Source organism: Centropristis striata, chromosome 8, assembly GCF_030273125.1.
Source record: "Centropristis striata isolate RG_2023a ecotype Rhode Island chromosome 8, C.striata_1.0, whole genome shotgun sequence".
In the NCBI taxonomy this organism is placed as follows: domain Eukaryota; kingdom Metazoa; phylum Chordata; class Actinopteri; order Perciformes; family Serranidae; genus Centropristis; species Centropristis striata.
The window spans coordinates 15,394,660-15,405,618 of record NC_081524.1 but is presented as its reverse complement, the minus strand read 5'-3'; the positions used below and the strand labels follow the sequence as shown (position 1 = coordinate 15,405,618).

The following is a 10,959-nucleotide window of genomic DNA, read 5'->3' as shown; positions in this document are numbered from 1 at the left end:
GGGGTCGCGGACAACATGCATGTTAAATTGGGGGTCGTGACTCAAAAAGGTTGAGAATAGCTGCTCTATATGACTGATCCTGTATTCTGTATAATCTGTAATCCATAAGGACCCTCGTTTACCTATTGATTTCTTATTTACCTGTGTATCATGCTATGTTGCTTTAACTAATGTATCTGTTATTATTTTACTTTATTATTATGTATTTATTTATTTATATATACATATATATAATTTGAAATTTTATTATTGTCTTTTTTTTTCTTTTTTTCTTGAACACAAGTTCAATTAATACTAGGTTGTCGAATGGTACAGTAATGTTGTTGCAGGGATGGGGCTCTGTTGGGTGATGTTTATGTTTATGTGTTTATGTTTATATTGTATTTGTATTATTACCGATCATCTATATTGAATGTATATATTTTGTACACTATGCATAATAATAATCAATAAAAAAGACTTGGAATAAAAAAAAAACAGCCAGTGCTGTTTTTCAGAGAGTGAGAGGGAAGTAGAAAGAAAGAGATATGAGACACTTCTGCTTTCAAAGTGAGTCCTTTCTGTTATAGTCAGCTTTGTGGCCAGACAACCATACACAATCCGGGAACTGTAAAAGCTCTAAATCTGTATTACTGGCAGCCTGTTGCTGCTGTTCCCACAAAATATTCATGCAGCTGATATTAATTTAGAGCTTTTCTGTTGCTGGTGCTGACCAAGATCAGCTGCCAGTCTCTAACCTTTAATGCACTGGCATTCTGCTTCTTTTAAAACATAAAAAAATTAAATTAAAACCCCAAAATGTTTTTCTTTGCTCTACTCTCAAACCATAATTACATTTTAACGATCACATTAATGTTCAAAGTCTTAACCAATAACATCATACTGATGTGATTCTATTTCCATCCACACGGTGGCAGCAGACACCATCATGTGTTTTATGAGCAGAAATAAACAGTCACTGCAATAATATAAATGAACTATATAACGTTTATTAAAATATATAAAAGACAAAATACATATATGCATAATATTATCCATGATGAAATATGCATATACAGTATAATAATTATACAGTAAAATGTGTTTACATATATAGATTTTTTTTATACATATAGCAAGATATTTTTGCATTAAAACTGGCAGTGGTGATTTCATACTCCCCCCCTCCCCCCTCCCCTCCCCCATCCCCAAACAGGAAACCCCTCAGTCCACATCAGGCCTCCAGAGGAAGAAGCCTGTGTGAAAAGCTCGAGAGCAGCAGCACCTTTACACCTGAGATCCGTGTTTTGGAAAGGTCTCACACAGAACAACACACCTACTCTGACATATAGCATCCAGGGACTTCACCCAGCAGCACCAAGAGGGAAAAGATGTCACATCAAAAGTCCTCTGATCTGCTCCGTTCTGGCATCTGTACCCTCACTGAACATGGGTAACCATCGCAGCAGTCCCAGCTGAAAATCTACAAAAACTTCAAATCTGTGCCACACATCTTTTGTTATTATACAATAACTTCAGAAAAACATCGTTCCAGTCCATTATCATTGCGTCATCGCACTACATGATCCCTCAGTACGTCTAATCTCAGGATATATCTGTATAGCTTGCAGGAGGAGAGTAAAAAAAAGATCCTGGACAGAGTGTGAGACGTTGAGTCCTTCAGACTGGTGTGGTTGGTTGGTTGTGGTTGGTCCTGTACAGTTTCAGTCACTGCACACTGAGCGCGGTCATGTCTGATGGTAATGGTGATAGTGGTGGTGGTGGTGGTGTTCATGGTGATGGTGGTGCTCGTGACGCTGGACCACAGGAACCACAAACCCGGGGCTCCCCGGTGGGCCGGACGCCTGCTCTCTCTCCAGGCTGGGCAGCACCGAGGGCAGGGGGGGCTGCTGCTGGGGGGACAGGGGGGTTTTGGACGGGGACATGGCCTCCCGGGCTTTTGCCCTGAGGCGTTTGCTGTGACTGTATTGCAAAGGGTGCTGGTGGTGGCTGGAGGACTGGGCTTGGTGGGGCAGGTGGTACACGTCCTGCCCCCCGTGTCCTGCTGCGCTGCCACTGTGCAGCATGCTCTGCACAGGCGGGTGGTGGCCGTGACATTTAGTGGATTTGCCTCCCCCGCCGCCCCCGTTATTCCCTCCGCCTGACTTGTAGGTTCCTTTTGGGGATTTGACGAACTGCGTGCCCCTGCTGCGAGACTCCGTAGGGTTGTAGCTGTCGCTGATGACCTGTGAGCGGCGCTGGTGGTGAACTACTTGGGCTTCTGGTTCCTGGGAGCGGGAGCGGCTCTGACTCTGGGAGCTCCGGACATGATGAGCCTCCTGGGGAGGGAAGGCGGGGCTGGTTCCTGAAGGACACGCAACACACACAGGGTTAGTGGTTTTGTTGCAAGGAAATTCTAAATTAAAAAGACAGTTTGCAGAATCAAACCATTAAATTATAGCCATTTGGATTAAATGTTTAGGAATAATTGGTCAACAGTTTTTATGCACCAAATCTCTGGAACAAACTCCCAGAGAACTTGAGGTCTGCTGCAACTCTCAGCTCTTTTAAATCAAGTCTGAAGACTTTTCTGTTTCCATTTTAACCTGTCATTTTTATTCATTCGCTCTTAAATGTTTTATTCATTCACTTTTTTTTAAATTCGCTTTTAAATGTCTTCTAATGTGTTTTATGTATTTTAATCTTGCCCTTGTAAAGCACTTTGAATGGCCCTGTGTCCGAATTGTGCTATATAAATAAACTTGCCTTGCCTATATAAATATGATTTATAACAGTGTTCTTTGAACTGCTGATTCAACTTCAAACCACTCAACTGTGAGGCAAATTTCAAGCATACTTTTTTTCTTTCAAACTTCTCTTTATTGTTTTTTTTTCTTTCGTTCACATACAAAAATAAAGAATGTACATGTTCATTCATGCTTAAAATCAACACGAAAGAGCAGAATGATAATAGAAAAATAAAAGCAATAAAAAAATAAATTAAAAAAAAACACAAAAAGCAAAAAACAAAAGAAAAAAACAAAAAAAAACCTAGGTGGAGTCAAATCAAATATCAAAACAAAAATAAGGTTTACAAATAAAATAGATTTAAATATTATAATACAACTCGGAGGATGTCAGGTTTTCCAAAATTTAAATTTGTTAATTTTTCATGGGGTTATATTTAGTATAATAATCCATAAATGGCTGTGTGTAAAAGGTATCTATCTTACCTCTCAGGGTGAATTTTATTTTTTCTAACTGCAAATGTTTCATTATATCATTCATTAAAGTTTGATAAACTGGAGGATTTTTTTGTTTCCAGTTCAGCAGAATTGTTCTTTTCGCTAACAGTGTCACAAAACAAATCACATTCTTTTAGTTATTTGACAAAGAGAGCTCCATGGCAGCGGAGCCAACAAATTTCAAGCATACTTTTAAAAAGTCGTAAAAAAGATATGTGAATTAAGCCACGTCTCCATCTGCTGGTTTGGAATGAATAAACTTTGTTCCAGCATGCATAGTTTCATCAGAAGTTGGCACCATAGACTGTAATCTGCCCGTTAACAGATAAATGAACCATTCTGACACGCATAATAAATAAGTAAATGAATCCCAGCTATTGTAATAATATTGCTTCAATAACAAGCAGGCTAGTGGCCTTCGCCACACTTCTGGCACGGCGGACTATCCTCTTTAAGTGGAAAAAGTCGGTACCCCCTTCTCATGGGCGGTGGGTGATGGACGTAGTGGTTATCTTAAAGTGGAACAACTAAGATATACGACTCAAGGCTCAGAAAGTAAATTCAAAAAGCTGTGGCAACCGTTCCTACTATATGTTGAGAAGCTGCCCGTAGACTAAATGATTTCAAGGGCCCTGTGAATTTATTTATTTACTTATTTATTTGACTGTTTTTTGTTTTTACTTCTCTGTTCACCTCTGTGGGTTTTGTATAGCTGATTTGCATCATTTGTGAAGTTTTACCATTATTGCTTTTCTTTGTGTCAGAATGTCTGTTTATTTTTCTTATTGTCATTAACGCTAATATATTTGGGACATTCTAATCATGTTTATTTTTATTATTATTATTTCTTATTGATTTTATGGTGTGCGCACAATACATTTGAGTTCATGGATGTTCTTGTGCTGTATGTATTATAAAACCCAATAAAAAATATTCACATAAATAAATAACAAGCAGGCTGTAAACACAAAATAAAAAGAGACAAACCTTCAAATCTGGAGGTGTAGTTCTCTATCCCGGCCAGGTCCAGGTAGTGATTCCTCCTCTCCGTGTTCTCATCCACACAGTAATGCTGGCCCTCTGGGGCTGGCGCCTCGTTGCTCTGACCTTTGCTGCTAAAAATGAGCAAAAACCCAATTATTAGTGTCAATTAATTACACAATTAATTTACAAGAATATTCACAAAGCAGCCTCCTACCTGATGTACGAGGACAGCCGCTTGTCAGCTGAGCGGCCCTCTTCCTGGTGACAGCGATCTGAAGAGGGAAAACACAAGAATTCACACCAGGAAAAAAGTTTTTTTTTATGCCACAGATGAAATGTCTGTTAAGTTATAATATTAACAATTTAAATTATTTTTTTGTATATTTTTTAGAAAACAACTACATATTTTCCAGGTGCAGGAGGAGGTGTGAACAGAGGAACAAACATCTGAAAATGTGCAGAAAAAATAGCAGTAATGTCTGCAATAATTAAGTGACAGGATCTACAATCTATTTATTTATTTATTAATAATAAATAATAATACATTTTATTTGTAATGCACTTTACATTACAGGAAATCTCAAAGTGCTACAGGTTAAAAGCATAACAGTCTAATTATAAAAAGGAAGAAAAAAACAACAAACTACTATATTTATACTATATACTACATTTCTATAGCACCTTTCAAAACCAGGGTTACAAGGTGCTTTACAAGGTACATTATCACGGAGGCAATACAACAGTTAAAACAAAAAAAACAGAACATCATCAAAGACAATAAAATTAAAAAAAATAGGATACAAAATTAAAATATGTGTAAGAACGTTAGAAATCATTGCACAAATGCCAGTCTGTGGGTTCTACTAATTATAGCTGATATCATATTATGATAATATATATTGTCTGAGGTTTGATGCTGTTTTGTTTTCATTTACCAGTTCCTGTTTCTCTCCGGTGGCACCGGGGCTCCGGAGTGACGGTCAGTTTGACTCGCAGAGTCTTGCTCTTATTATGGCAGGAGTGATTGACAGAGGCGTCCACCACATCATAGATGGTGTGCATCAGACTGGACATGTCCTTTATAATCAGATAAACACAGTTAGTACAGCGAGATACTCTACATGCTTTCCCTGGGGGCAACTTTAGCAAAAGGACAGGAGGCCAGGGACCAGTTCATACACTACTGGTCAAAAGTTTTAGAACACACCAACTTTTCCAGAATTTAATTGAAAATGATGCAGTTTAATGTCTCAGTGTACTCTGAAATTAATGCACATTTGCAACATTTAAAATTCTTTATTGAGCATGATAGTGTTTTGAAAGTAAAAAAAAGATTCAAAATCACACTTTATGTTGCACTAAAGGACTAAAAAAAGACACAAAATGACCAAAAAAAGACACAAAATGACAAAAAAAGACACAAAATGACCAAACAAAGACACAAAATGACTAAAAAAAGACACAAAATGACCAAAAAAAGACACAAAATGACTTACAAAGACATGAAAAGAATTCAAAAATGGACAAAATAGCCCAAGACTCCATAGAGTTAAGTTGTTAACCCATTTCTTGTTCCCTGAAAAAGGCCTACTTTTATAATTCTGAAATGTACATTATTTTTCAGTTTTGGTTAAGCTTACCTTTTTTTTATTTACCTCTGGCAGTTCACCACTTACCTTTGTACCCTTTCAAGCTGTTCATTTGACTTGAACTGCTTGAATTTCAATAAAAAACTGGAAAAATTGGGGTGTTCTAAAACTTTTGACCGGTAGTGTATATAATCAAATATTTATCAGATTACATATTTTTTGGTAAATGGTCCATAACTCATCTGAGCTCATTACAGATGGGGACAGACTACCAATATTAATAGAACACTTCATTCTTCAAATGGCCGTTTGTTCATCAATCATTTCCCCTGTGTTACCTTGAGTTCTTTATCCTCCTGTGACCCTGCGTCCTCATATGGGGACATTTAATTTTAGGTTTGCTGGACCTTAATAATTAATTCTGCTTAACTATGAGCTGTTGTCCTCAGTAGTCAATACATTAATCAGTATAAAAATCAGATGGCAGCATCTTGGTAAAGTCAATCAGCAGCTTATCCCCAGGAAAAAGTGGACCAGGTACAAAAACTGATCAGATTGTGTGGTTAAAACTTGTTTGTTTGTGCTTAATAATGTTTGTAGTTTGACTATTTTTTAGCAATAGCAACAAGCTACGACACCGCTAGTCAGGAAGTACTCATCTGAGAACGAATAGACTTTTACTATCGTTCTTTAAATGAGAGGGTGTAAATGTAAAGAAATAAACAGTTTTAAACACTAGTGAATTAATTGTGTTATACAGTAAAATTAACCCATTATTTTTTTTCAAAAACTACTTCCTGTTCAAAGACAATGCTTAGTTTTGGTACTAATCAGGTCCTACTGATCCAAAATATCTAGGAGAAACTAACAATACATACTAAACAAAAGCTTGGCTCTCAGGAGGTTAAGAAAACTTTTTCTCACACACAAACATGTATTTCTTTCGGAGAAGTGTGCATAAGACTGGATAATGACGCTTTATGTTAGTAGTTTGAGAGTTTGTTTGTCAACAGATGTATTGATATAGTTTTGTTGATGTTTCTTCATTCAACATGGAGGAATATGAGAAAAGTTTTCTTTTTCCTCAAGAATTCAAGGCAGCACAGGGTGAGTAACTGATGTACAAACTTTCATTTTAAGGGTGAAGTATTCCTTTAAGAACACATCAAGGAGCACAGTTGTAGAAAAGAACAACACTGAGGGAAAGACATGAACGCTAACAAACACTCACATCTTTTGTAACTTTTCCACTGTTGTCAAAGTCATAAAGCGTGAAGATCCACTCCTGACGGTTGTCATCCTCCACAGAAACATCACACTCCAAGTCCTGTGGATCCAAACATGAACATGTTTAATACACAAACAGTTGGAAGGTTGCCATCTGCATCATTTTGTCCATAATAAGCAAAGTAATAATCCGCCTACAGTATCCAAAAGAAACAAAAAGCAGCGTTTTTTTTATCTCTAACTCTGTTTTGGATTGAGCTTTTATTACTATTTTATTCTATTTTATTGTTTTTAGTATTTTATTGTTTTCATTGTTTTTATTTATACCTATTTGTGTATGATTTATTCTATTTTAATAACTGTACAGCACTTTGGTCAACTGAGGTTGTTTTTAAATGTGCTCTATAAATAAACTTTGACTTGACTTGACTTGTTCATGACAACAGGGGGCAGTAAAGTACATCCCATTTAATTATCAAAAGGAAATGATTCTTGTTTTCTTTTATTCTACAAGGTGATTTACTGTTAAGAAAAGGGATGGATGCCACTAGTATTCCCTCTTATCACAATCAAATCAACCCGTACATGAACCAGTGTGTACTTTATCAGCAAGCACATTTAAAGACTGCCTTCGTGTGCAAAAAATAGTTTAAAAAATGAATTCCTTAATCTTTAAAAGTAACAGAACTGATGCCAACTGAAATTCTAGTTTTCATCATGTAAACAGATCACTTCTCTGCTGCCTATACTTTGTGTGGGGGACAAGGTTATAATAGTTTTGGATTTTTCATCAGTTTGTTTTAATTTCGTTGTGAATTTTTGTTTTCAAATTCAGTTAGTTTTAGTTAGTTTTTAGAGTGAGTTTTCTAGTTTTAGTTTAGTTTTTATTTTTTGAAAATGCTTAGTTTTAGTTTAGTTTTTATTAGTTTTAGTTTTTTTGTAATGGGCTATGTGTTGGGTGTCAGATTCAAAGAGGTCATAATAAATGTTTCCTTTATTTCCTTTGGTTTATCATCTCAATTCTTACAGTTCTGGGTGTTTTGTATTTTGGTTCTAGTGTAAACATCCCAGTCTCAGTAAACATATTCACCATGTGTTGCATGTTCAAATAGAAACACTGAATTATGAATGAAAAAAGTTGACAAAAACGAAAAATAAGGACATTTTCACTATAATTTTAGTTAGTTTTAGTTAGTTTTGTAACCACACAATACAGTTTCAGTTAGTTATCGTTTTTTTTTAAACTCTAACACAGAGAAACAAGTCAGCATGGTGGGCTCTACCACTGTGACCTTGTCTTTCCACCTTCTTCCAGGAAAAATGAGCACACCAACTATTCTCAGTTACAACCTTTTTGGCAGTAACTTTGATTCAGATGTATCTAGTAACATGGCCATAATTGGAAAAATAAACATGTGGAATATAGGCCGTGCTGCAGGCATGGTGGGGAGCTGACACTGTGTGAAAGGCAGTGTGCATTTCCAACCCCCTGGGAGAGAAGCAGCCCTTTATGGCTCTATAATATCTCCTCAGCTCACATAACCAGGCTGATCACCAAAGGGCAGATCTAAGCCGTTCTTTAAAACATGCAAGTCTAAACATTACAATCTATTTATTCTATTTATTGGTCCCTAAATTCAATCAGGATATGGTCTGGAGCAGCGTCAACATACAGACAGATGTTCTGTGCACAGGGTGAAAGCATACAGCTGTGGCTAGGAGAGAGGTTACCCACCATGCTTTTATTTTCTAACCTCTGTTTAAATCACTTTCACTCACTGGAACACAAAACAGTTTCAACACTCCTTTGACCCGTTTCTGACCCAGACGCTCAGCCCACCAGTGCTAACACAGGTAGACAACCACTCAAACACACATTAAAAATAAGCAATCTAGAGGCCCAATCCACCTGAGCTGTATGTTTTTGGATATTGGTTGAACATGCAAGTCCTGGCATAACAGGCCAGGGTCAAAAACTGAACTATTTTGCTAAAATATGCATCCCTATGCCACAATACCAAAGCCCTAAGAGGCAAAAATGGTGGTTACATTTTAACAAGTTTGATCTAAATAGTTTTCTTTCTTAACCCATTGAACAAATTTGTATAAGCTCTCAAATACTTTTTGAATTTCATTTGTATCTGCTACAGAGGCTGAAAAATCTATTATTTAGTAGAAGCGTTGACACTTCTGTTGAATTTCCAGAAAAACTTCAGGTTTTAGGGGCTGATTTTAAAATCGCCCAGAGGTTTTACAGGAAGTTTTAGGCGTCAATGGGTTAATCAGGATCATCTGCCATCTGACTTTGGGCAAAAGGGTTATCATAACACAATTGGCATCAATGTGTCAAAACAATGTACTGTTAAAACAAATTTGTATTGAAACTGATGATAAAAACAGTTTAGATTGGGATAACATGACTGCACACACACCCTCTGCTGTACATTCACGTTATAAACAAGTGATCCCATTACAGAGTTGTATTGTTGCCATGTCGTGTGACTGCTTACATCCAGACTGATGCGTTTCTTCCCGGGAGCTTTGGTCGTATCTCTAAGTATCTCTCTCACTCCGTCCTCTGAGTGCAGGTACTGCAAGTAGCTCTCACAGCCCTCAGCCTTCTCCGGAGGAAGAACCACTGTCAACACAGGACAACACATTCAAGTTAGACTCAAACAAAACACACAGAAATTAGGCAATATTTGTTGGGTTCAGTAGCTACAAAAATCTAAAGCCATCACAAGATCATAAAGTGGATTAAATGTTGATTGCCTTTTTTGGAAATGAGGAACCCCAGCATGACATTCACTCCATTCACTCCAATGTAAACAACTCACCACATGCACACTCCCCATTGTATACCTTAGGCTTTTGCAAATTAAAAATAATGAATGCCATGGCACTCCAGTGAGTCAGAGCTGGCTGTGAACTTGAAAGTTGTAACAGAATAATTTGTTTGTTAGCCATTTAATGTCTTTGTATGGTGCAGCCACAGGAATCATTGTTGAATATTGCGTGTCCTGCCTTCTGTTACTATACATTATTCTTCACATGGATGGACAGATGCATGCAGTCGAGCGATTATGATTTATATTCCAATGTTATGTTATGTTTGTTTTCTGTCTGAAGAAGACTTAGTTTGGTTGAAACAGTCCAAGAAGTAGAACTGAGATAAGAGAATGCCTTCAGATTTTGTGGTTGCATTGAAGCAGCTGTAGTTCCTCAGTTTATCAAAATATCATTTGCAACTGTCAACACCAGTCATGATGATCATGCCCCTTTGTGTTGCAAAAAAAAGAGAAAAAAATAATAATAAAAAATAATGAATGAATGCAATAATTGCAGTTGCAAAACTCTGTTCAACAGCACATTAAAATTCAAGTGTTTTCAAGGATTTCCAACATGAAAAGCAGGAACCCTGCATGAAATGTATGAATGAGAGAGAAGGCATCCTTCTCCACCTACCCTCTAGGGGACAGTGTTGATCTGTGTACTGTCCTTCCTTCAGCACACCGTTTGGAAACCCCTGGGACGAGGAGAGAAATGAGGAGAGAGAAAGAGGAAGAGGGGGGTCAGAGATGTAAGTGAATCTACAGTTCAGACCACAGACACAGAGAAAACAAACAGTTCCAGCTAAAGCATTTCCTACTCAGATGAGAGGCGAGGGCTGGAGGCTCCAGGCCGCCAAACACTTTGAACATCTGCACGCTTATTGTGTTTCACTGTCTGGGACACGGCGGGCACGGCCAAAGCCAAGCTTTCAAGATTCCTCCAAGCCCTTCAAACGGACCCTCGCATCCATCAAAAAACCCATAATGCACTTCATCGTTTGAGCTCTCTCTCTCTCTCATAGCCAACCTGTTTATTCTCATCCTGTTTGACATGGAACCCAGCGAGGAGCGTTTGATGGAAGAAGCCCAGAGTTTAGGGAAAAG

At 37.5% G+C, this 10,959-nt stretch overlaps 1 protein-coding gene across 1 annotated transcript in view; it reads right to left on the bottom strand.

Moving 5' to 3' along the window:
* Positions 1-434: 434 nt before the first annotated feature.
* nkd2b (NKD inhibitor of WNT signaling pathway 2b) overlaps positions 435-10,959 on the bottom strand; it is a 35,311-nt gene continuing 24,786 nt past the window's right edge. The window contains exons 4-10 of the mRNA XM_059339765.1: positions 10,490-10,550; positions 9,535-9,662; positions 7,029-7,124; positions 5,144-5,285; positions 4,423-4,480; positions 4,212-4,339; positions 435-2,344 (exon numbers count right to left, since the gene is read on the bottom strand). Coding sequence (XP_059195748.1) covers positions 1,728-2,344; positions 4,212-4,339; positions 4,423-4,480; positions 5,144-5,285; positions 7,029-7,124; positions 9,535-9,662; positions 10,490-10,550 — 1,230 coding nt within the window. The 3' untranslated portion in view covers positions 435-1,727. The remainder of the gene's footprint in view (positions 2,345-4,211; positions 4,340-4,422; positions 4,481-5,143; positions 5,286-7,028; positions 7,125-9,534; positions 9,663-10,489; positions 10,551-10,959) is intronic.